General features: G+C 46.2%; 1 protein-coding gene and 2 non-coding genes across 3 annotated transcripts; 2 read left to right on the plus strand and 1 right to left on the minus strand.

Moving 5' to 3' along the window:
- Positions 1-766: 766 nt before the first annotated feature.
- On the plus strand, positions 767-26407 carry LOC144180311 (angiotensin-converting enzyme-like). Its single transcript, XM_077708681.1, has 11 exons — positions 767-1426; positions 2806-2896; positions 3773-4055; positions 5010-5209; positions 5646-5825; positions 6620-6878; positions 9095-9288; positions 18597-18774; positions 19406-19504; positions 22409-22531; positions 25698-26407. The coding sequence occupies exons 2-11, from the start codon at positions 2830-2832 to the stop codon at positions 25858-25860; spliced, it is 1746 nt and encodes a 581-aa protein (XP_077564807.1). The 5' UTR covers positions 767-1426; positions 2806-2829; the 3' UTR covers positions 25861-26407.
- On the minus strand, positions 11206-11278 carry Trnav-cac (transfer RNA valine (anticodon CAC)). Its single transcript has one exon. It is a non-coding gene; the product is annotated as a tRNA-Val (tRNA).
- On the plus strand, positions 16852-16924 carry Trnav-cac (transfer RNA valine (anticodon CAC)). The gene has a single exon. It is a non-coding gene; the product is annotated as a tRNA-Val (tRNA).
- Positions 26408-26532: the final 125 nt, after the last annotated feature.

The following is a 26532-nucleotide window of genomic DNA, read 5'->3' on the forward strand; positions in this document are numbered from 1 at the left end:
TTCATGTTGTCACGTAGCGAAAGACGACGCAGCTGTCACGAAAGAAAAGCAAGTTTATTAAAGCGAACTTGTGCTCCTCTAGTAACTCAAAGAATAAAGAGACGTCGAAGCAGCAGTCAACAAAGTGAGGCGCACAGGCGAGTGTCGGAGTAATGAATGCCGCGGCGTCTGCTCGGCGAGCAATTATCTTTCGGCGTGATCATTTCTCGAACCACCGAATTACATCGAGAACACTGGAGGCTCCAGGAGATTATTCTAGTCCAGTAACGACAGGGCAAAACACTCTCTCTATCAAATGAGATAACCCGTGCGGCATAAAAAGAAAGTATGGAACGCGCAGGCTTCGCTTGGCACACCGATAACACAGCCGGGTGCGGCCAGGCAGTAAAATACAACACATACTTAGACAAACCAAATCAAAATTCGCGGCAATATCATCTCGATACTGCTAAACACACTGCATACCTGATACAGGGCACACAATATATATGAGCTCCAGTTAGCTTAGCATATTCACCAAAATAGTTGACAAATGCTTTGGAGTTGAGCTGAAGATTTTTTTTTGTGAAAGCGAAAAACAGAAACACAAAATCTCTTGCCGTCATTGCAGGAGTCCGTTGAAACGGGTCAGCATCACCTTTAGTTTGCTATGTTTAGATTTAATGGATGTACTCACATAAACACACATAAAAACGCGCAAAGCACAGGTGCGCTTCTCTTGAAAAATCGACCAGTGGCCGTCTCTTTGCTCTAATCTGCGCTTGAGGACAGCGCGAAAACTAATCAGTGGCGTTTTGAAAAGTGACATCGAAGATGGTTCAATTTCATCTTGCGGATCGTGAGAACGATTTTAATCGAGCACGGCGGCGCGCTGTAGCTTCGTCGAAAGTGGCCGACGTGTTGCCAGGCTGACAGCTCTGGCGATCCCCGTGGGACCCGTATCGCAGACGCTGCTTGAGAGGCGTCGGTTATTATTTTTCAACTTATTGCCTCATACGGTGGCGTCCCCTCAAAGTATGTGGAGGCCCGAGTGGGTTGAGGCGAAAGAGAGGCCTGACGAGTATCAGGGCAAATATTTTCTTTGAAGCTCCGCAAGCACGGAAGTCATTAGATGCCGGCTGATGACGACGCTGACGCAGATTTTGTTTTTTTAGCCACACTTCGTGGGTGCTTTAGTGCACCCGTCTGTGTGTGTGTTCATGTGTGCCTGTATGCAGGATTGTGTATGTGCGCGCGTGCGTCTGTGCGTACGTGTTGAGTACGACGAGGGCCAAAAAGACAGGGGGGGGGCATGGCCGCTACTGCGCCTGCGCGGGAAGAAAGGACTTGCTTCAAGCTGACTCCGGGCTCACTCGTCAAGCCGTGCGAAATAGACTACAAGCGACAGCGAGACCACCTTGAAACCGGACGGGACTGACGAATCAAGGTTCGGTTTATAACAGTACTTCTTTGTGCTTTGTAGTGTTCTAATAGTTTTCATAGGGGCTCAAAGCTTGATTAATACAATCACATTATTTATTTTCGTTTGATGAGTGAGTGAGTGAGTGAGTGAGTGAGTGAGTGAGTGAGTGAGTGAGTGAGTGAGTGAGTGAGTGAGTGAGTGAGTGAGTGAGTGAGTGAGTGAGTGAGTGAGTGAGTGAGTGAGTGAGTGAGTGAGTGAGTGAGTGAGTGAGTGAGTGAGTGAGTGAGTGAGTGAGTGAGTGAGTGAGTGAGTGAGTGAGACAGAGCAGTCGACGTGCTTTATGGGCTGTTAAAGCAAACGTGGAGAGGTAAACGTGTGGTGAATCCACGCAGTGATTGTCATTATTCCCTCGTGTGGTAGTGAGTAGAGTAGCACCTCCAGCTTGTTTTCCTGAGCTATCCCGTCGTGGACTATAATAGAAGGAGCTGGTCACGTCGTGTTCGTAATACTCGGGGATCTTCGCCCCTCCTGACAGGTCGATAGGAGTCAATGACGCGCAACGTAAAACACTGGCGTCCTGAAACTTTGGCTTTTGCTCCGAAGCTTCCGATTTCGCTTTTGGTCTGTCACTCGCTACTTTAGACGCAACTGCAGACAGCGCGGGAATGTCGAACCCCGACAGTGCGATTTCTTCTTGCGATGTGCTTGCGCGTGTAACTCCGTAATGTTCATTTCTCTTATCCTATGTGTGGGTGTCACTCCTCCACACTCATCCATTGCTTACTACCGTTACCTCTCAGCCATTTCATTTATTTTGGGGCTTTTTTTGCTATTACACAACATGGCTTCGCTTTTTCGCTATACCGCCTACAGTGAGTACGTCTATCGCTGTCAGCTGTCACGGACGCTGACGGCAACTGCCGCAATAGTGACAGCGTACTTCGACGCGCGTTCCGTTCCCTTTCGCAGGCTGCTGAAGCGTCAGTTTTTGCCACATGGCCAACTAAAAACCAAACACGAAGACTGCTTGTTCTGTCTTGCATTTTGCGACTGAATAAAGCCGGAATTTGCTCTTTTGCCTTAAGGCTCCACCCACCTGAAAAACAGCCAATGAGGAACCACTTATCCAAAACGTTTCTCACAAGTGTGGTGCTTAGAATATCGCAAGTGTTTGTAACACTATCGATAAGGACCGCCCTGAAAAGCCGATGCCACGGGGAAACTAGCTGCGCGGGAGGTGTGCGAAAATCCTCCAAGCAAGATGTTTAAAACTCGTGATCTGTGAAGGAAGTTGCTGTTTCATCCGTGGTAAGTTCGTAGGCTGACACGCCCACAGCTTTAACGCTTTTTATAGACCCTAACAGCATGCTTTTAATTTATTATTCTCTTCTCTTTTCTTTCAGACAAGAACGAGGATCGTCACGTCGATGATGTCCTTGCGTTCGTTGGTATTTGCATTATGGTTAACAGCCTCAAGTGCGCATTGGGAGGAAGGTAAGGCACCAATAATTCTCTCTGAATTTGCGCAGCGGAATCAAAATATGCACTTAATTCGCAAGCTTTCCCGTCACAGAATAAACGACAGCGTTTTTTACCTTTGTAATGCACGGACAATGCCTGTGCCACATGCTAACTTTCAATAGACAGTTGAAGGCTTACTTACAAGTGCGCTTAAATGATGGTCAATGCGCCACTCGATAGACAATTGATAAGAAGGCCTTCCGAAGGCGTTTGTATCAGGCTCAGTACAAGTTAACAGCATCAACCATCAAGCCAAGATCATGACAGTCTCATGAATTGCATACTGTTCACACTGGGACAAGAAATCAAATGCTGCAAAAATAGAGCTTATGAGAATCAAAACATAACCTGTGGAACTTAGATATTCGAGGTAAAAACATTACTTAAGCCACAAACTACTAATTACTTGATGCATTACCCTCTCTTGCAATTTAACCTGGACCCAGAGCATTTCAAGTATTAGATCATGTGGCTTTATTAAGCGATGTTTTTTAAGGTAAAATATAAACGACGCTCCGGCTTAAGTACAATTGCTAGGATACAACACGTATGTTAAGATTTTTCAGCTTCGCTTTGTAACCCGCTCGTAAAAGGGGCATACAGCGACACAAGAATATTAAAACCAAGGCAGTGCCCTCTTTATTTTACTGTGTTTGTAGTAGTGGTGTTCGTAGTAGTTGTACTTCAAGTACGACAACGTGTTTTCAATTCATTCTTTATTTGCGTCGTTTTTTATAAATGTTTTATGAGAAGGGCTGAAGCAGTCAAGGCGTGCATAGAATCCATTTGTGGGCAGCTTATAATTATCGAGTTCGAAAGTGACCTTCTCTAATCCTACTCTTTATTCAGGCTCAACGTGTCCAGCGGAAGCAAAACTGGCTGCCTTCGAAGTCGAGTACAGAGAGATGATGAACCGGCTCCAAACGGTGCACTGGAACTTCGCGACAAACATGACTCCCGAGAGCCGAGCAGCGCGGGACAACTTTCAGCCCCTGTTCAACGCGTGGATGTGGCCCTGGAAGAAGTGGGCCAGAACCTTCGTGGATTACTCGGGAACGTGCCCTGCTCGGACCATGGAGCTAATAGGCGTGATGCGGAGTGGTGTTGTCATGCGGGATCCTCTTATCGCGAAGTAAGACGATCGGTTTCCAACTCTTTGCAAGCAATTTACCAAAACCATTCCGTTGATGCTGTTGCGCAAGGGAGATTCATAATAACCTAATTATCGACAGGGCTTACTTTTCAGACTACGCATGGCCCGGAGTGAAGAAGGAAGGGGAGGGAGACACGGAAAAATGGGGAAAATGGGGAAAATGGGGAAGAGGAAGAAACATTTCTGTTCACAATCTGAGTCGTTTGCCGGCATATGCGAACATCTACAGACTGCTTTGCAGATGAGAGGTGGGAGAGTAGGCGTTGAGTATAACAGAGAAAGAGGTGGGAGAGGGAGGGAAGCGGGCATTTGAGTTCGGGTCGTTGGCGCAAGCAAAAACAAAATAACAGCTCACTCGTAATAGCAGAGGGTTCCCTTTAAGTTTCTATATCAGAGTCGCACAGCGTGAAATTATATTAACGCCGAACTAAAGTGACATACTCGGCCGTCTCTTATTGTTTCATCCCATCAAAAAAAGTTAAATTATTAGAGATTTCTTCTTTCTGCACAGTAACCTTTGGTACGTATATCGTTCAGCAAAAAGCCTACGTGTCGACTTGTTACGTACTCTGATGTGCCTTTTCCACGCAATATTTTGTAATGACGGTTATATTTCAAGGACCTTTTTAACGGATGTCATTTTTCACGCCACATTGAGATAGCATCTCAGTAAATGTAACTAGCGCGTCGCGCAGGCACCACGAATTGTTCGCCACCAAAAATAGTTACAGTAAACGCTTGTTACAACGAATTCGCTTTATTCGAAATATCGCTTTATGCGAAGAAAACTCGCCCCCGCTGTAGTGCATTGAGGGCAAATCGTCGCACCTTTTAACGGAATATCTATTTCAACGAAGCCGGTTTTCCTTCCCGTGTTATTACCATGGTTTACTGTATATTACTTTGTCGCTGTTGTCTCTGCGTTTGCTACAGGCGGGTCTCAGAGCTGCGTACGGCAATGATCTGTTATTCGGCCAGTGCGACCAATGCGGCCGCAGAGCGCTACATGGCTGAAACAACCAATCCGGAACTTCTCAAATCACGATGGCTTCAGTGGTCCCAATGGCAGAACACGTCGGAAGTTTATTTTAAATCCCTGGTCTCCATGCTGAATGCAGCTGCCATCACCAATGGTAAGTGGTTCACATACTAAACGAGAAATTTATACTGACATTTTAAATTTTAGCCCAGACATATTTACCTATTTACCAATGTTAGTGCATCACCTCTTGCCTCTTATCGGTAGTGTTGCTTAGCACGACGCTGTCGTAACCTAACTACACGCAGTAATAAAACTGCTGACATTGTCATTCCTTACTTATAGTTAATCGCTAAAAAGAGATAACTGCATACAGTTCTCGAGATTCAGATACTTCAGCAGGAATAGCGGAGGCTTATTACTATAGATGTTAACAATGCCACTCCCATTCATAACAAAATAGAGCCATATTTAATTCCTTCATTTGACGCCTAAATACCTCTCTGTCTGCCCCCATTCAGCTCAACCACGTCTCAACTTTTTAGACGTTAAGAACATCGCGAAAAATTACAAAAGAAACTCTCACGCAGGCTACAGGCACTACACCGACAGCTGGAATGAAGGCTTGGACGTGGAGAAAGAGAGTATTCGTCTCTGGGAGGAGGTCCGCCCACTCTACGTGGAGCTCCATGCTTACGTCCGAGGAATGCTTTGGCGCCGATACAGCAACGAATTTCAGCCACACGAACCCATTCCCGTTCACCTCTTAGGTAAATACCCGTTGTTTCTTTCTCTTCTTCAGCAGGCAGCTAAATCTATAGTCATCCACCGCTCCAATGCAACTATGATGTCGTTTCTGAAACTGAAAATTCATGCTCTGACGATCTAAAACAGAAGTATTGATTAAATTCCATGGAGCATTCACGAATTTTTTCTACTCGATTCCAGCGTGCGCTCAAGTGTTCGGCGAAAACTTTGTCGAATTTCCCCAAACGTGATAGCTGATTCTCGATTTAACGACATCACCTGGACCCGCAAATTATTTTGTTCAATAGGGAACTTCCCAAAATCTGGATTTGTCCATTAAATCCAGAAATTCTGAAAATGAAGTTTTCTAAAACGATGTTTATAGTAACAATGTTCGACTAAGGCACAAGCTCTAGTTTATAGCGGCCGTTTACACTGTAGATTAAGACACTTTTTTTTCTAGTCTTGGTGCACAAAATGTGTGCTCCTGTCTCAGTCACGCGAAGCTCCCTCTGTTAAGATAACAAAATACAGGCTCCCTATTTACGCAGCACGATTCTGTACGGTAACCAACATTATTCGCTAAAGCAGGCTTTGCAGTTCACAGGAGAGGAGCAATGCGTTATTCCTGTAAGATATGCAGAAATTTTATGCTTGGCAACAGTTACCCGAAATTGTACAAAAGAGTTCGCAATTAATTGTTGCAATGAGTTTTCCCGAACAGACGGGCCTCCGTGCACCTCTTGGTTTCCCTTTACTACTCGGTCTGAATGTATGTGAAAAGAGAGTGGCTGCCGGGCTGGCGCTTTCCCGGCAGGCAACCTCTTCGGCGAGAACTGGAGAAACGTCGCGGACCTGGTCGTGCCGGCGGGTCTCCGGAGCCCTGCTGCGCGGCGGAGGCCGCCTAGTTCGCCCCTTGACACCGTGAGAGAAGCCGAGGCCTATTTTGAGTCACTCGGCTTTCCGCCCATGCCGGCGCTCTTTTGGAAGAAGTCCCTGTTTGAACGGCCTAGTAACACCTCCTCTATGGAATGCCACGCCACGGCGTATGACTTTGCTGACGGCAAAGACTTTAGGTACGCTTTCCTGACCTCTAACATCTTTAGCACATATCGCAAACTTTCCGGTTCAAAAAGCCAACCACTCAGGAACCTAGTATAACCATCGTAGAAGCGGGGTACTTCGCACAGAGCAAGGACATATACATGGTAAAACATTTATTGCAGCACTGTCAAAACTTTTTTGTGTAAATCGTTGTACAAAGTTACTGCCCAGATATTTCATCGGTATAGTTTCAATAGCTCTGAAACCTGGTAATTAAAGCAATGTTATTATCTTTAAACTCTTCGCACAGCAATATTTTGCCCTCAATATTAGTTGTGCGAAAATTCGTTGCACTAGGCCGAGAAACTCCAGAGTAATTGCTTAGGAAAGAACTGCAGGAGAGCCCAAGCGCTGCCCCTGAACCAGCATCTACGCACGAAATCAAGCGGCCCCATAAGGTTAAAAAGCTGAAGTGATGTTCGAACCAAGTAAGCCCCGGACAGCATTGCGAATTTTAGCAGTAATCATTTTTTTTTTTTCAACGAAAGAAGAAAAAAAATGTAATTTTGTAGTCGCATATAATGTCCATCTTACAAACAACTGCGCGAAATTGACGGGGACAGGAACCCATGGTTTACTACATATGCTTTGCCACATTCAAAAGTGGTAAAGCAGGGCATTGCACTTTCCTGCCTGAAGTCGGCCATATCCAAATCCTGAGAGCATTCAATGGCTACCAGCGTCTCAGAGCAGGTGGGGCAGCTAAGAAAAGCTGACCACATAATTTCTAGGGCCAGTGGCAAGCTGGTAAAATAGGTAAAGTCGGACAAGGAGGCACACAAACCAAAAGAGAAGTTTAAGAACTTTGCCGTGGTGCCTTATGTTCACAAGGTGTCTTACGGAATAAAACAAGTTGCAGGAAGGTGTGATGCGAGCTTGGTGTTTTGGTCTCCTAATAAGTTAGGTAGAATCTGTCCAAGAATGATCAAAAAGGAAGAAAACCATCAGGGGTCATGCGGTTTTAACCACAAAAAAAGAAGTTCGCCCCGTGTGCTACAGGGGTTGTGCATTCGATCCCGCTTTCCTGTGGGAATGTATACATCGGTCAAACGGGACGTTCTGTAAATGCAAGGCTAAAGGAACATAATTATTCACAGGAGAGACGTGACTTTATAGCTCTAATCCAACCATTACAGCGCGTGCATTGCTGATTGGGCCCCTTGTGTTTGAGCGCACAGCCGAGTTATTTTGGCATAAGAATCAGCAGACACGAGAGGCAGTGTAGCACTGTAGTGCTATACTGCATCATTTACTTTGGGCTACACTGCATCGGTGCTACACCATAGGGCTACACTACATCAGTGCTCACTAACTACAGTGGTACACAGTAACACTACATCATACTGTAGTGAAGTGAGCACTGATGAGTGTAGCACTATGGCGCAGCAATGATGCAGTGTAGCCCTTGTAAAAAACAGATACACCGAGGAAACTCGCACGATCGTCCTTTATTTGATAATTACTTGATAATGACTTAATTTGGCATCAAGGATACATGATGCAGGAGACCTGCAGAAAAAGCTGGCGTGATGCCAGCGTGACAAGGCCGCAGGCCCCCCTCCCCCGTCCCTGAACACATGGCAGCAGCCGTCACACTTCTAAAAAAAATATTCGGAATCATACGCGTGAAATAAGCAGGTTTACGACAAGAAGAATCATCAGTGTGCTTGTGTGAAAAACCAAACGTGTAATGTTTGGACAAAAAATAAATTTCAGAAATGCGAAAAATGTTGGCGCATTCGCCTTAAAAAAAAAAGGAAGCATACGCGTGATACATACGAGTGAAGCATACGGGCAGATCTACGAGAAAAATGAGCAATCAACACGGTAAAGGTGTAATAAACGGGTACGTACAATGCAAGAAACAAATAATCAATTTCGCATTGCGAAATACAGGAACATTTGCCTTGCAAACACAAAAACGGCATCATAAAAAAGAAAAATGCCTAATTTATCGCTTTGGCAACACCACAATAAATACTCATTTTCCAAACAGAGACCAAAAAAAAAAAACACGACACCAAGAAACATATCGCGAGAAAAACACAAAGCAGTATACAAAATACACGTCAACAAAAACAGGATGCAAAAATACATTCTTTAGAAAATTACAAGTAACAGAACGAGTGATCGTGACGCCAGGAGAAGATGATTCGGCAGTTGTTTAAAGGTGATTTTTTCTGCCAAGGATGAAGGCCTGCCTGGGCGGTTCGGAGACAGACCGGGAGACAGCGTTCCACGAAATGGGCCACCTGAAGTACTTTCTCGCCTACCGGGATCGGAGGTCTCTGTTCAGGACAGCGCCGTTGGCGGCACTGCACGAAGCCATCGGGGAAGCCTTCGGACACGCGGCAACGTGCGAAGCGGACTCAGTTATTCACGGTACGCTCGCGTAATGCATTCAGCTGTGGATGGGGCCAGTGACTAAAATTACAGGCCCCGTTTTAAAGTAATGGCCATAAAGCAGACGGGATTGGAATGGTCACCAACGTATATACAATTACTAGATCGGTCTCTCTAGTTTAGGGATTGAAGCATTACTGGGTACTTGTACTGACATGTTTTTTTTTTTTCAAAGATAACTCCTAAAAAAATTTACCCTAACACCAGCCCCTGTCTGTTGCTCAGACCCCTTTACGGTAACTTCTTGGCCCGTTGGCAACTACACGAGCGGCATGTCACGCTACGAAGGCGCTGTTAGCATTTATTCGGGACTTTGGGCTCGACATTGTAAAGGCTCAGCCATACGATCGCTTCGCCTGAGTGTGTGTATCAGCACATTTCTCTGTGTGTGAGAGCGAGCTTTTCGTGCCATATTATCTCTGACCTCGCCTGTCCGGTTCCTTAAAAAAATTCCTTTACCTCTATCTTGTCAAACGTTTTGATATATGCGTATATGCATTAGCTTCCATCTCGAATGAGGACGGGGGTCATGGCCTAGTGCCTGTTTCGGCACCTCGCTCTGTAGTAAGGGCAAGGATTAAACTCGGGGCCAGCCCTCGCAAACAGCGAGATCACGACACTGTCCTCTCGGGGCCGCACATATTTTCCCGCGTCTCATTTCATGCTGTGCTTTTTTTTTTTTTTTTTTTTTGCAGCCAGTCATGAACCAAGCCTCTACGTTAGCATAAATTCTCAATTCTCCCACTCCACGCTGCTCTCACTAGGGCGGAAGGTGGGATTAATCTTCTTCCTCACCAAGCGTCCGTGCTCTCCTGCCGATGCGTGCAGAAATATTCCTTAGAAAGATAGAAAATCCTGTCAGTTCTCTCTTTTTTTCTCTCGCATTCGTTGCAGCGTAGTGCGGCCACTAAACAATATCGTAGAATTTATGTACCGATGACTGCAGGTAACGTTTGCCTATTTGTAAGTACAGTGAACCCTCATTATAAAGAAGTACTTGGGACAGAAAAGTGATTTTTTTATAAGCGCGGAGTCTATTGGCTCTCCTGGCACTGCAGTTGGCACCGTAGAAAACCCCGAATAATGCGATAATTCGGATAAAGCAATTTTTTTATAACGAGGGGTCTATACCGTATGGTCGATCGCAGGTGCGCGTGAAGCTCACAATCAAACATGATCCTTCTCTGGGTCAGTAATTCAAATGGCTGATATGTTCTCGCCTCCTCCTCAATATTTCCCCTTTGAGATGCGGTTAGACAAGGAGAATGGGGGCTATGTTGTAGCGTCAGTCCCTTATGTTGTGAATGTTGTCAGGTTGGTATGAATACGACAACTATACTTCATATTTTATTCACGAGAATGAAATGCTCATATAGGTTTATTTGTTTTTTAAGCGTCATGCTTGTATATTTGGAAACTATTCATACGATTATAAGTTGTCGAATCAGTCGATCGACATTGCCGCTCAGGATAAGCCACAAGCAAGTTTTTATAACTAATTGTCGAGGTGGGTACTTGTTGTTATTACTTGTGTCTTTCCACATTTCCACTGCTACACGATGGCAGTGACAGCATGGTTAGGAACCTTTCAGCACTAAGGAAATTTTGCAAATCGCGAATTTTAGAAGAACAGCGTTTGCAATCACGGGCCAAACCGTTTCTTGGCCCGATCTCTCTCTCTCTCTCTCTCTCTCTCTCTCTCTCTCTCTCTCTCTCTCTCATGTATTTTTACGTGCGATAGGACTGCAAACTTTTTTGGATTGCTTCATGCTTCAGCATTAGCAGCCGTATTTTGAAAGGCAGCCGTTTCATTTCAAGAACACTGTGTCGCCGTGGTTGTTTGGGGGAAAGGTTGAAGGACTAATGCCGCTACATCAAAAAGGAAAAAAAAAAAAGTGTTTCCGCCCGGGATCGAACCGGGGACCTTGCGCGTGTGAGGCGCACGTGATAACCGCTACACCACGGAAACAGGCCTGGCAGCGCTGGCTAAAAGCTGGAAGTAAAAACGTCTATATTGGATGCTTTTTTTTTAACAGAGAGGAGTTAATGGCAACGTTTATAAACGTTGGTTAATGGTTCTTATTTATTTTGTACATTATTCTCTCTCTCTCTCTCTCTCTCTCTCTCTCTCTCTCTCTCTCTCTCTCTCTCTCTCTCTCTCTCTCTCTCTCTCTCTCTCTCTCTCTCTCTCTCTCAGTTTCATTAGCCTGGTTGTGAGGAATAGTTCTGATACGCAATTTGCGGAAATAGAGCCTTTCAAGACATTTCTACCCCCGGGCCACTTCCAGAGCGCCCACCCATCTGCAGTGGCCTTGTGATGGAATCCTTGAAATAACGCTCGTCGCCTCGCCGGTCGCGTTTGAATTTACCGCCAAGTGTTTTGAGCCAGTCGCCATATCGGTCACTGAATGAAGGGTGGTGAGACAACAGGTGCTTCGAAGCCCTGAACCACCCTCTACCGTTCTTACATTGCATTTAATCCACCTTTCATATGTGCATAATATTGTACAAAGTAAATAAGAACCGTTAATCAACGTTAAGCATCCAATATAGACGTTTTCATTTTCAGCTTTTAGCCAGCCCTGCCAGGCCTGTTTCCGTGGTAGCGCTAGCGAGCGGACGCAGGATGGCGAGCTCCGTCCAAGGAGCGGCTTCGGCGGGCGTTTCGGCCCGCGGTAACAGGATTTCTGCCCAGGATACCGATGAATATCAAGTTCTTTTGCCCCAGTTCCCAACAGGTCAGTCAGTGTTAAATACTGTGTTTCTTCATGCTGATATGCGTGCCCGCCCCTATCGCGTCGAGGACTTCCGTGACACTTTGGCTCGTCTGTCATTGCTCCCCGATGTTGTCGCATTGGGGGCATACCAGATGAGTCACGTATGGGCAGTGACTTTCAAGTCGGCCGAAGGAGTGAAGAAGATTTTGGCCGCGAACGACGTAAAGGTAAAGGACCGGCGCTGCATCGTCGTTGATCCGGGAAACCAGGAGGTTCGCCTAAAACTTCACTGGTTGCTCTATAACGTGCCTGAAGACGCCGTCCGCGTTGCGCTAGCACCTTACGGGCGCGTCTGCGAGGTGCGTAGGGAGCGATGGCGCGTCGATGGCATCCAAGATAAAGGTTCAACGCTGCGTTCGGTGACCCTGAAGTTGAAGGCGGGTGTGACGGTAGACGACCTGCCACACGAACTTCGTGTTGCGGGAGACAGGGCTCTCGTTGTTGTCGCAGGCAGGGCCCCCCAGTGCCTACGTTGCAACACCAAGGGGCACATCAGGCGTGAGTGCAAGGTGCCGCGGTGTTCGTCGTGCCGTCGTTTCGGACACGAGGCGAGTGCGTGCGTGAAGTCCTACGCGACTGTCACCGGGCCTGTAAGGGACGAAGAGCTCCGTGAAAACCTTATGGACGAAGAGGACGCGGAGGAGACGGCAGCTGGGACCAGTGACGAGGTGGTGACAACGCGCGTCCCGGAGGTGCCGGTCGTGGCAGACGCTGGCTCTGGCGTTCCTCCGAAAGACCAGCTAGGCCAGCTGAAGACGCCAACCCCGTGCGCTTTGTCGAGCCAGGCCAGCAGCATCAAGGTGAAGGAGGTGATGACGACGACGACGCCAGCTCCTGTAGCGGACGTCATGGACATGGAGCTCGGTGGTGCTGTCGCAAAGCGGCAACGCGAAGGCAACGACACCAGCCAAGGCACCGAGGTTACTAGCGTTGAGGAACCGCCTACGAAAGCGGTACCCGGGCGTCGTTCGGGCTTCAAGTCGAAGCCTAACGTGCCCCCTGACCGACGGACGCCACCGGGTTTACCTTCATAGCACCACTTCGGGGCTTCGAAAGGAATGTGTACTGAAGCCCGTAGGGACGCTGGCGTCGGTGAGGACTATGCTCTTGTGTTGGCTCGGTCTCGCATTGCTTGGTAGAAGCGAACGCGGGTGGCGTTCCAGTTTTTAGACTGGTTTTGTGTTTAGGGTTGATGTAAGTTGAAGGCAACGTAGTGTTGAAGGCAACCGCTGAGCGACAGGTTTGTTTCTCCTCTCAACATGGTTTTTTTAAACAAGCCTATGCGCATTGCCACGCTAAATGTCAGGGGACTTGCTGACCGTAGGCGTCAAAACCAGTTGTATCGACTCGTGACTGACGGCGACCTGGACATTGTGGCCTTGCAAGAGACCAAGGTTGAGAGCGAGGACCAGACCGACCGTATGGTACGGCCCTTCATGGCTCGCTACGATGTTTGTGTTTCTCATGCCGTCGGATTGTCTGCGGGCTGCGTGCTTTTAATAAGGCGTAGTTTAGGCGCGACTCTAAAGGCTGTCACTGCGTCGGAAGCGGGCCGGTTTGTTGTGTGTGACTTTGATTTGGGTTTAAAAGAATGGCGTGTTATTTGCGTGTACGGGCCCAACAACGGTGCCGAAAGAAAGGCTTTTTTCGAGGATTTACGAACATGGTGTAACACTGAGCGGCTGTTGATTTTGTTGGGGGATTTTAACTGCGTGTGTTCTGCGCGTGATAAAAGCAGCCTGTCCAATTTCCGAGATGCAAGTACGGCGGTGCTGAACGACATTGTCACAGATTTCGCGCTGGAAGATGTAGGTGACAGCCTTGGTGGCGCTGGGACAGTACAATACACTCATTTTCAGGGCAATAGTCACGCTCGTCTGGATAGACTGTATATGTCGCTTGAGCTTCTGCCTGAGTGCGACGATTACCAAGTGTCCCCGGTGTCGTTTAGCGACCACTGTCTCGTGTCGGTATCACTTGGTAGGATCGGAAAGCGAAGAAACGCGTTCTCTTGGGGGTTGTGGAAATTTAATAACAAGTTGCTTGAGGATGAAGGATTTGTTGAGGCCGTCGTCGTATGTGGACGGGAGTATTTTTGCAGTAATGACAACGTTAACTATGCTTCTAAATGGGAACATTTTAAACAGAGGGTTAAAATGAAAGCCCTTGAAAGGTCGTCTGCAATGAAATATGAGGAGAAAAGGAAAGAGGCCTGGCTGCGGAGTAGTCTGGACGTTTTTTGTAAAGGAAGAATGTAAATCACCTGGCATGTTTAAAGATGATATTCTAACTCTAAAAGCGCAACTTGAAGTCATCGACAGGGAACGCTATCACGGTGCAATTGTACGGGCAAGGGCGGAACGTTTCTTGCTTGGCGAAGCGCCAACAAAAAGAGCACTTAGTTCGGAAAAAAGATACGCTCGTAGGAATGTGATAGCCGAAATTGTGTCCGATGGGGTAGTGTACAATGACCAGAGCAATATTGAGCGGTGTTTCTGTGAGCATTATGAAAAGCTATTCGCGCGTCACCCTGTCGACGTGGTTAAGTTTAAGGAGGAGTTCATATGTTTAATGCCAAAGTTGGCTGAAGAAACCATAGAGTCTCTCGCAAGGGATATCACCGTAGAGGAGGTGAGGAGAGCCATCGACGAGCTGAACACTGGAAAGACACCGGGCCCCGATGGTTTATCCGCAGCCTTTTATAAAAAGTTTAAAGAAGACCTTAGTCCGGTGTTGTGTAGAGTGTATTTGGAGTCTTATCAGAATGGCAGGCTTCCGCCTTCATTTTTAGAGTCGCATACCATTTTCATCCCGAAATCTGAGGATGACGCTAAACTGAGAGAAATCTCTGGGTATCGCCCCATTAGCCTGACGAATGTAGACTACAAGATTTTGATGAAAATATTGGCTTCCCGCATGCAGACTGTGATCAAAGACATTGTTGGACCGCACCAAACTTGCGGAATAAAAGGGAGGTCGATTGCAACGAATGTTCACACGGCCCGGAGTGTTTTGGAATGTTGCGATAGCGTCCAGGGAACTTTAGCAATGCTTCAAATTGATCTGGCAAAGGCCTTTGATCAGGTTTCGCACGAACTTCTTTTAAACATGTTAGAGCAAGTAAATGTAGGGTCTGTTATTCTTGATGGTGTGCGCATGGCGTATACAGGGTGTACAACTAAGCTCGTTGTCAACAAAACAATTGGCAAACCCATCCCAGTTCAACGGTCTGTACGCCAGGGTTGCCCGCTGTCGCCGTTGCTTTTTTGTGTCTACATTGAAGCCTTTTGTTTGAGTATTATTAAGAGTCAAAGGTTCAATGGTTTTCTACTCGAGTCATGCGAGGTGCGTGTTTTGGCGTATGCGGACGATATTGCTCTCTTTTGTGTCGATAGGAGCAGTATAAGCGTTGGTGTAAACACGCTTAAGACTTTCTGTAAGTACAGTGGCAGTGGCGTAAACTGGCAGAAATGCTTGGGTTTTTGGCATGGCTACTGGGACACTACACCGAGTGTGTTTGAGTGCATTAGCTGGCAGACGACGCCAGCGAAGTATTTGGGAGTGCCGTTGGAAAATTATGTTGATAGTGATCCTTATTGGCACAGGCAGGCTGCTGAACTGCGAGAAAAGGCCGAGAAATGGAAAGGCTCTGGCCTTTCAATGTTTGCCAGGGCCTCAGTGTGTAACGTGTTTTTTATGAGCAAACTCTGGTACATTCTTCAGGTACTTCACTGTTCGCGTAAGAACGTACAGGCTCTGCATCGTGTGTTTGCAGTGTTTATATGGGGGTCCACGTGGGAGCAAACGAGCCGGACGAACTTGTTTCGGCGGGTGCGCGTCGGGGGTCTTTCTCTATCGCATTTGTTTTTGCGACAAGTTGTCAATCGGTTTTTGTTTTTGCGTGACGTGAATGATCCTTTCTTGCGCACTGTGTGTCAGATGAGGCTAGCTAGGGCGCTACCTGATTTTGTTGTTTCTTCTGCGTTTTTTACTTTTGGTGCACCCAGAGGATATTTTCGGGAGGTGGTACTGGCAACAAAGTTTTTACGGGCCCGCTTCACGCTTGAATACTTATCAAACGTGACGCGCAAAAGACTGTATCATGACCTTGCGGATATTGTTTTGCCTGAGCCGATGTACAGATCCATGTACCGTGCAGGGCCTGGGCAGGACGTACTTAAACGAGTAAAGAGAATGGCAGTGCCGCCATGGGTTAAAACGTTCTTTTTTAAACTTCACGTTGGCGTCCTTCCAGTAAAAACCTGGCAAAAAGAGAAAGGTCTATACATTCCATGGGGGGTAGACTGTTACCCATGCAAAAAACCCGAGACGGTTGAACATGTTTTCTTGGAGTGTTGGGATGGGGTCTTCTTTTGGGATGTGCTTCAGCGCACATTAAAGAAGGACTTCCCCCTGGATGCCTACGGGATCAGGTTTCTACCCATTCAAAGCGAGGATGGGGTACCATATGACCTCGTCATGGTTCTGGCCCTGCACGGCATTTGGAAATCGCGCATGGCCATCCGCCATCGCGACATCGATGCCAAACGGTCCAAAGAGTACTTTTCGGAGTCTGTTCGTCTGATTATTGAAGTGTGGAGGGCTCAGCCCGAGCCTCCGGAATGGTTGCCCGTGTTTGAAACTTTAACAAACATGAAACAATTTTAGCCATTACTCTGTTAGTCAAGTGCTGGCTAGCGTCTTTAAGAGTGTAGTGTTTTGTTTGTGTGTCAAAGTATGGCAATAAAGAAAAAAAAAAAAAAAAGTTTCCGTGGTGTAGCGGTTATCACGTGCGCCTCACACGCGCAAGGTCCCCGGTTCGATCCCGGGCGGAAACACTTTTTTCTTGCTTTTCCTTTTTGATATAGAGGCTATACATTAGTGCTCCAACCTTCATTTTTTTATATATAGAGGATATATATTGGTGCTCCAACCTTAACCCCAAACAACCACGGTGACGCAATGCATTTGAAAGAAACGGATACCTTTCAAATTACGGCTACTCAATGCTGAAGCATGAAGCCCTCCAAAAAAGTTTGCAGTCCCATCGCACATAAAAATGCATTGGTGAATTTACCTCATAACACAATCGAAGGAGTGAGGCATATTTGGCACTGCTATTCAAGAATGGTGACGCATGTCAGCCTCACTGAATTTTCTAAAGAGGCTGCCCAGTTTTTTTTCCGTGTTTTGCTATTTCCTACAAGAACCTTAAGTCGTCACTACAATAACAACAAGTGGCTGAAATATTTTGTTGTAACATTTCTGCCAATGTTACCGGGTATACCATGTACGAGCACGCTTTGTTGTTGTTGTTGTTGTTGTTGTTGTTGTTGTTGTTGTTGTCGTACCTTTTCTGATGTCACATACCCACGAGGGGGATTGGCCAAGAAACGGGGTGGCTATTTGGGGCTAAAACGCCCACCTCATAGCCCTATACAATCAGCCTGAAAAAATGGTTTTGGGGAAACGGTTAACGAATTACATAATAGAACTAGAGAAGAATCAGTGATTGGTGGCGTTTTGGGGAGAATAGGCTAAAAAACTAATTTTTGAACGGGTAAGCAGGACGGACGTCTGGTCTCTGGTATATACGCGTGAATGGCCGCGCTCTTTGCCACGTGCGGCGAGACGCTGCTTAATTATGCCGATGGTTTGGTCGAGTGTTTCGCGTACAAGGACCCAAGGTATAGCTGAAAAAAGAAGCGTTGGAGAGAATACTCAATCAAGTGTAGATTAAGGCACAGACAATCTAATCTGGATCTCTCCAACACTCCGCCCAAGATCTGCCGTGAAACAATTCCAACAAGCAGTTGTATACAGCTTCCACTAAGACAGCCACCAGACGACTAATTTCCAATCCCCTCAGTACACGCGGCCACAGAAGCACGCCGGATCTTACTTGCGAGCAGAAAGTGGTTACACAGATAAGGACAACGCGGCTGCCTTTGCCACGTATCAGCTCCGAAACAGCGAAACTTGTTCGCGACGCAATAAAAACCCGAATGCCAACAAGCCACGTGCGCTCAGTGTCTCTCCGTACTCCTCATGGCTCCATTCCCACCCTTCCACGATTGAGCTTTCCCTGTGAACGCATTGCCTCTTATAAAAATCAATTGCTTGACGAGAGCCTTCCAGTGCGAGTCTACGTAAGGCGGAAAATGGTTTCCCTCCGACTGCAAGCCGCACGCGGGACAGCACGTAAAGTCAAGGACCGACTTGAAAGTGTTCGCGATAACATTGTTTCCAGTGCCCCGAATACTACTTACAGCATTTCCTCTGCTTCATCCCATCTCTTTCTACATCTTTAAAACCACCAACTCCCGCTAAACAAGAAAAAGAAAGCGCGCATTTCTAACGCTCGCGTAGGCGTGTGGGACTTTCAAACCGAAGCAGCTAGGGTAGCCCGGATTAAGTTGGGCGTTGGCGTGCATTCCTGAGCTGCTGGCCCGCACGCCGTTGTCGATTGTTGATTCGTGCGTCGTCGTCGTTCTGTACCATGCGGCCCAGGAGCGGGGAAGCCGGATAACGGCGCCGGCGGTCGTGACACGACGGAGCGTCTGCTGAGGGAGGCGCTATTCAAGCTCGTGCCGTTGCCCTGGATTCTCTCCGTGGAGAAGTGGCGCTACGCTCTCTTTCAAGGCCGCGTTGCCGACGGGAGTCTGGCGTCTTCGCTCTGGAGCTACCGGTACGAGCGGCGTGCAGTTATTTGTCGCGGTCTATCGCTACTATACATCAACGCGAGATCGAGAGCCGGCGCTCGTGAGAGACACACAACCCCTAGACTAGGAAGCCTGCCTACTCTCGGCGTTATCTCGGAGCTGTCGACGTGTTTCCTTTTGCACAGTAACCTAAATTTAAAAAAAAAGCGTGAAGAAGAGCGGACGACTTTGCACCATCGTAAAAAAAAGTGAGCAAAAAGACAATAAAAAACAAACCTCTCATGTCTTGGAGGTGTTCGTAAGATGCGACGGGGAAAAAATGGGGTGGACTGAAAGGTAATCGCCTACTGCCGGGGAATGTCTTATAAGTTATACATCGGTCTTCCCCGAGTATACCGGTATTTAATAAAAACCACCATCGGAGCCGAACGCACTGCTTTTTTGCATGACGACTTTCAAAATGCAAATATTCCTGACGTCCTTGGCTTGAAAGCTTACCCTGAAAGCCGTAGAGAAACGATTTGATGAGTGTTCCACCAAAGAAATCGTAACGGTACGAGAAAGTCGATTAGGCATTCCTTATCAAAACGTACCGCTCCAGTTTTCCGGTGGTATTTTGCCGTACTTATGTAATGTTTCTCCTTCCTCGTCACGTAGAGAAGTGTATCAGGGAGTGAAACCACCTACGCCGAAGTCGAGGGAGTACTTCGACGCTGGAGGAAAACACCACGTGTCCCACTTCATACCCTATTTCAGGTCAGAGGGCTTTCTCGTTCTCCGTGCGAGATAAGCACCATTACAAATGTGTTGTTTTCTACTTTCGTGGTGTCTGGCCGTTCTCGGTCATCTAGCTATTATTTCTGGATGTATTTGGGTACCTTACTGATGTAATTCGTCACTCCACAATTCTGCCAAAGACTGGGACCATAGTTTATCAGTAAACTTTACAAAAAAATTACGCAGAAATCACTACGTGCTTGTTTATAAAATCTGAGAGCATTCTTTATTAGTCGCACGAGAGCGCTGGGTTAGTTAGACCTTTGGGATAGGTAATCTTCGAGTTTTTTTTTTCTGTTTTAAAATGTTTTTTGATTATCTTTATAAGTTTATTTATTTTATTACTTTATTATTTTTATGTGCTTTTATTATCTTTAGTAACTATTTCATTTTTGTTATTGATTTCTATTCTTACTTTCTTTCATTGCGCGTGGGCTTGTGCGCGTGCGTTTTACGAACAACTAAAAAAAAAGAAAAAAAAAGGGGGACACAGGTGGCATCTTTGTCTCGTGTAGGACTACAGCGGTATATTTTTTAACGTGTGATTGTTTATTAACTTTTTTGCACTTTATCTGCTGCATTAAAGAATGTCCTGGTACAATTAATTTTCGATTTTCGAAGAATGCGAAACATCATTGTAATTGACACGATCAAAAGCTACGGCAAAGTAAATTTGCAATAGATCGGCCTGACCTACGTGTTCTGACGCATATGCGTAGACCACGCAACAGGTATGTTAGTACGAATAGTGGACCGTGAAGTCTATCTCATGTTTGCTCACCTCTGACAATAGATGACCAAAATAAATACTTCATAAATAAATAAGTTTGAAGCCAACACACTATCAAACAATTTATAGTCGACGTTGCACTGAGGAAATATGACCCGCAATTTTCAACCTTACACGATAATTCACTGTCTGTGGTGTTGTGCTAATTAGGAAAAAAAAAAACCATAAGGGAGCTACCCTGGCGTGCAGGATTCTTGAAATACAAGGAGCATAAAATGCCCGAAATCCCATCAGAGCCTCTTTTGGAGGGAGGCAACACATTATATCATCTGGAGTCGGTGGCCTGCCCTAGGCTAATAAAAATATATAATTTTGCGTTTTGTATAAACATTTTGTGGCGTGTCTTAACTGCCAGTGCTGAGGAGATGCAAAAAACAATTATCGTGGCTTGTGTAGATGTCGCCGCAAGTTCAGCAACAGAAACACCAGATGTACATGTCGTCCCTTGTCGAGACCTCTGCCTTCGCATAGGAGAAATATACTCACATGGGGATATACCAAAAGTAGCAAAGGCCGGTAATACCGTACTTGTATTCCCTTACAGCCAGCTGCCCCAGCGTAACACCACATACGCGCACATCGCGCATTTCTACGTCCGTGATTTTTTATAAAGCGATAGTTTAAGACGTACCGTGCGCATTACTGTCCTTGTAGAATCATTACAATCGCGCCGTGATACACGTCGACAGACACCTGTCGCTGAAGGTCGTATCACGTTTAAGTTTTTGGAGCTTTCCATCATCTTGGGGCGATCGTTTGCGGTTCTTTTAGCAGGCATATAAGGCCCCAAGTTCCCTCTAAGCATGCAAAACAGCGCATTTTACAGCACTTTATTCGTTAACCTTTACGCTTAACCCATGCACTGCATATATTTCTGTATTGTTATTGTTTACAACATATAACGTCACTGACTTCAAAAGCGTACACACAAGTAATAGAAAGCATCAATCAAGTAGACGCCGCCTTGTAAGCCAGCTCATATTTCTCTACAACGCTGCTCCTCCGCGTCGGAGCAGACGATTTTTTTTTTTTTTTTCATATTCAGTGGAAGAATTCCGTAATGAAAGTTGGGTTCATTCAAAAGGATGCCTCGTCCCAAAAGCAATCATACCAATTTCATCGTAAACTTCGAACGAATTATCTGGATATTAAAGAGAACATATGAAGCAGTGGCGATATACCCGCCCACTTTCCGGCGATTTATCTACGGCGGCCCGGAACATTGTGCCGGCGGCCGCCAGGCCATCGCCACGAAACATACTGCGCGATTGTTGGGGTGGAGGGTGGGGGGAGGGGGTGGCTAGTTCCGTTTTATAGTATCATTTGAATGCTAACGCGCAGTTAACGCGCTGATAACCGTGTTCTTGATGTTTACCGTAATACGTTTTTCACTGCAGCCGTCGTAGCGCAAAATTTGAAATATTCTCAATATTTCTTGCGTTTGTTTTAGGGGCGAAGCACTTTAGGGGCGAAACACTTTAGGGGCTGGGGCTGTTGGCGTGTCCTGTCGTCGTCGTCATCGTAATCGTCGGCGTAATCGTTGTTTCATGTAGTCATGGTACTAAAACACCTTGAAACTCGTTTACACCTCCCGCTAGAACGTAACGCGTACTAAAAAACACCGGGACACTCGTTTACGCCTCGCGCTGCTGGAGCGCTTCGAAACGCGTACTAAAGAAACACCAGGACACTCGTTTACGCCTCGCGCTAGAGAGGTTCGTGCTTCAAAGACAAAAGACTTTTACAGCTAAGCTGTATACCTGTACCCCCAAATGGTATCATCTCCGTTAACAAAAACGCCAAGGCGCCAAGAATACACTTACACACTGCATGATCGCCCCTCCCCAGGTTTCACTTGAGTGGAGCTGGCCCGGGATTTTCTTGGTATAAAAAACATCTTTCGTGGCTGGAATAGAGCTGTGGCTAGTGCTTTCAAACTGAACATGGTTGCGGTTTGTTTTGATGGTCCTTTTAAGCATATCAACGAAGCTGACCGACGGAACGCCAAATTAGCAAGTGCTATTTCATTTCATCTATCCCAGCGATTGATGTCCTGCTTTCGATCTGTTAACTTGGCGAATGCTTCTGTACAGGTACTTCTTTGCTCGCTTCTTGGACTACCAACTACTCAAGGCGATGTGCTCGGAGCAACACCCTGAACTACCCATCTTCCTGTGCTGCGTTGATAAGGAAACGACCGCCGTAAGTAGGATAAGGTGCGTATGCCTTTTCTGTAACATCGTTATCCTTATATGCACATTCGCACATTGGCATGGACATTTCCATACCCATCTTTCTCGCTCAAAATTACAACCTCTCGGGAACCTAGCAAAACCACTGTAGGAAAATTATATTTGGCATAAAGCTAGAATCCAACGTGAAGATTAAAACGCTAAAAGAACATTTCAGGTTTCTGGCTATTTGTTTGTGTAATTCGCTGTCAAATCTAACTCCCCATGCATTTCTATGGGATAGTTCCCATGGATCAGGAACCCAGTCGCGCAACGTGCGCGACTTGAAACTGTGCACAAAGCAAGTATTCAGCCCAAATATTAGCTGTGCAAAAGAATTTTTCATTTCGCTGAAAAATTGCAGGGTAATCACTGTTGAAAGGACTGCCATGAGCGGGAAAGCTGCACATGAGTGCTCGTTATGCATGGTGCGGGAAACATCATGCGCACCACAGGTGTTTGCAAACAGAGGAAAATGGGGACGGGTGATCGCTGGATTTGATGGCGAGCGTTCAAAGCGCCACGGATTGACCAAATCAGTTAATTGTTCGTTTAGAAATGCCTCTAATAGTGCTATTATATCTGGTGTTATTATTTAGACAGTAACTTCATGATTGAAAATAAGCGCGGGAAAAACACCCCCAGAAAAAACACACAGCTTAGACAGGACAGCAACGCTGTCCTGTCTAAGTTTTCGTCTCTTTTTTGTACTGTGTTTTATCCGCGCTGATTTTCAATCATGGACGTTCACCAGCTCGCCCAAATCGCAGTCCTCTTGGACAGTAACTTCGTCTATTCTTTTAACAACGACGCGAAAGAACTAAAAAGGGCGAGAGAGGCAGGCTACTGGAGTGCTGAGTGACAATATGTTTATTTTGCTCAAAGCAGGAATCATATTATGCCCCTGGGTTTCAACGTAAATAGCAAAGGACAACCACAACAAAACTGAAGACCCGTCAACCCCCCCCCCCCCCCCCCCACTACATGTGTGGATACAAAGAAACCACTCCCCGAGTAAAACAAACAGACGAAACATGCAGAGATCTCTAAAAAGGAACACATTCGAGATATGTGACACGGGGTATCAGAGAACTCGATTTCCTTATCAAGTGAGCATTACTGGAAGTTTGGCTGACGCAGCCCTCCCTGATTCTGCGAATGTCGAACGCTTCTATGATTTCTCTTGAAATATGGTGACTGGAAAGAATTGTGCGGTGTTATAGGGCTAAAATGCTCGCGCTGCAGTGTTAAGTAATCACCGATGCTCACTGAGCAACGCCCGCTTTGTCTCACGTAGCTCTCGCCGCAAGACAATGGAAGCTGATAAACGATACCCGGATAGCACAAACGTCCACGCATGACGAATGTTACATCCACCGTGACGACAATGGGTCCAAACCCAGCGGGCGCAACTTCGCGAGTTACGGACAGACAAAAAAAAAACAGACATGCCGGTGCCTTAGCGTTTTGCCACGTTTTTAAACCTATTAGTCCGTGAAAATAACGGATAAGGGAAAATGGCCTGACCCAGTCCCGGAGCGTCGACTGAAACTTGCGTTGGGAGGCACTGAACTCGTCCGGGTTACCAAGCTCTCACAACCCCTGTTGTCCTCCGTGGATACTCCAGCTGCAGCTTGACCCTCCTTGGAAAATTTGCCGCAGACGCCCCATGCACCACAGCCGTACTTTGTGTTTATTGCTTATTTGATGCCAATGTCTGCCCGAGAACGGTTTGAGCTTTTACAGTTTGTAACATAGGCACCTTATCATCCATAACGCGGTTTCGATGCTTGTTTTGTGTTGTTTTTTTAATGAAGACTGAGCTCTATGCTGTCTGCCTGATTAGCCTGGCGCATACGTTCAGCGTCTTAGGCGAGAACTGCTGGGTCCTGCCTGGGTTTTTGTTTACGACACGAAATTTCCCCACCAACTAGAGGCTGATTCTGATTGTAGGGTTTAACGTGCCGACGCAACGCAGGCGATGAGTATAGTGGAGGGCTCCGGATTAATTTTGACCACTGGGGATCTTTAACGTGCGCCGAAATCTCGTGCATGCGGGCGTATTTGCTTTTCGCCTCCATCATAAAAGCGGCCGCTGCGGCCGGGAATCGAACCCGCGACCTCGTGCTTAGCAGCTCTACGCCTTAGCCACTGAGCCACCGCGGCGGGTGACCAACTAGAGGCTAACAGCTTCGCTGGAAAACATAGAAACACACTGCCAGTGCATACAGCTAGCATGTATATTTCGACGACTAATCACCCCTTGAAGAAAAAAAAAAGGGGGCACGCTAGCAACATTGTAACCAATAACGCCACAAAGTAGGAAGCTGGTAAAGAGTAAGCCTACAAACTTAAATAAATAAATAAATAATTAGTAAATAAATAAATAAAAATAAAATCGGGAGTGTTGCCCGAATTTTTGTGTGTGTATGTTACGTACCTCCACCCACTTGATTTTTACCCCGCAGCTAACTAAAGTTTAAAGTCACAGCGTGGGACTGAATTGTAGTTTTGTCGTCACTTTTACGCGCTACGTCGATAGAAGTTCTGCTGCTTTCTTACAACGCTTCCTGCCTTGTCGAAACGCACGCTGTATGCAAAGGCTTTTTCTACAGTTCATCTCAATGCAATTCAATATGGGTGTTCTTCAGTTATTCGTCGGGATAATTTCAGGTTGTGTGCTTGATCATATATAGATAACTTTTTTAGACACCAAGACTCGTGATCTTATCAAACACATCGCTATCTTTCTCTTAAGGTTTGCAAGCTATTTAAAATGCAGAGCTTAAAGTGTTTAAGTCACCGTTTCGAACTCCGACACTGCCTATGGACTGTGAGACACATCCTAATGTAGGTAGGCGTATTAAGTTAAACTACGTCGGGTTCCTTAACATGCCCCTGATATTGGTCGGGAATAAGTTTTTTCTGTAGTTTTTTTAGCCTCCATCATGGAAACTGCCGCCACAATCCGGTTTAATACCAGCGACCTTAGTTGTGGCAGTACAATGGTTATTTATCGCGCTAGCCGGGCGGATGGGGCAGCCGTTAAAGGCATGCAGAGTATAATTACTTGGCAGAGAGTTTGCTACGTGGACAAGACCGGTGAATCCAGATTCCGCTCTGATTTCTTTGTTTCGTTTTGCATTTTCAGGCGCATGATGTCGTTCGGGGCATCTATCAACTGGCAAGAGGCACTGCAAATGGCGACAGGCACTCCACGGATATCAGCGGGTGCCTTGCTCGAATATTATGAACCGCTTTTTTCGTGGCTGCGTCAAGAGAACATCAGGTGGAATAACTCTATCGGATGGTGAACAGTTCGGTTTCTTGTAAATCCTTGCAGCTCTTTGATGACGCCGCAGGGACATCACAAAGGTCGACGTCAACAGGGTATTTTGGATGTTTGTGGACAAAGAATAATAAAGTTGCAAAAGGAAATGGTTGCCATATTTACCAAAGCAGTAAGCTATCATGAAGAATAAAAGTTCCTTGAAAACTGGGTGGTTTCGCAATGAAAATTGAATTTTTAGTTATGGTTGCTTGAGCCGGCTCCCTCTAACATTGATGTAATTAAATAGTCCGTGCCGGCAATAGTATTTGCAATGCAGCAAATTTTGTTCGGTGTGCTCAACCCAGAAAGCGCGAGGCCCGTTGCGTATACTCTGACAACTGTACGCTGCCGTCTCTTTTCAGTTGCGGGTACCTTAAAATATGGTGCTCTACAAATTTATTTATTTATTCTTTATTTCAAAATACTGTCAATCCCTTGTCGGGATCTCCTGAGAAAGGACATACGAAAACACACAATAGAAACATCCGTAAGTTATACATCGTTTATGATACGCGTTACATTGTTGCTTATCAAGTTCTAACAATTTCTAACAACCATAGGAAAAACACAAAATAAAAACATCCGTAAATTATACATCGTTTAGGATACGCGTTACATTGTTGCTCACCAGGTTCTAACAATATCTAACAACGAA

Source organism: Haemaphysalis longicornis, unplaced genomic scaffold, assembly GCF_048455015.1.
Source record: "Haemaphysalis longicornis isolate Haplotype H1 unplaced genomic scaffold, Haemaphysalis longicornis Haplotype H1 scaffold_4, whole genome shotgun sequence".
Lineage (NCBI taxonomy): Eukaryota > Metazoa > Arthropoda > Arachnida > Ixodida > Ixodidae > Haemaphysalis > Haemaphysalis longicornis.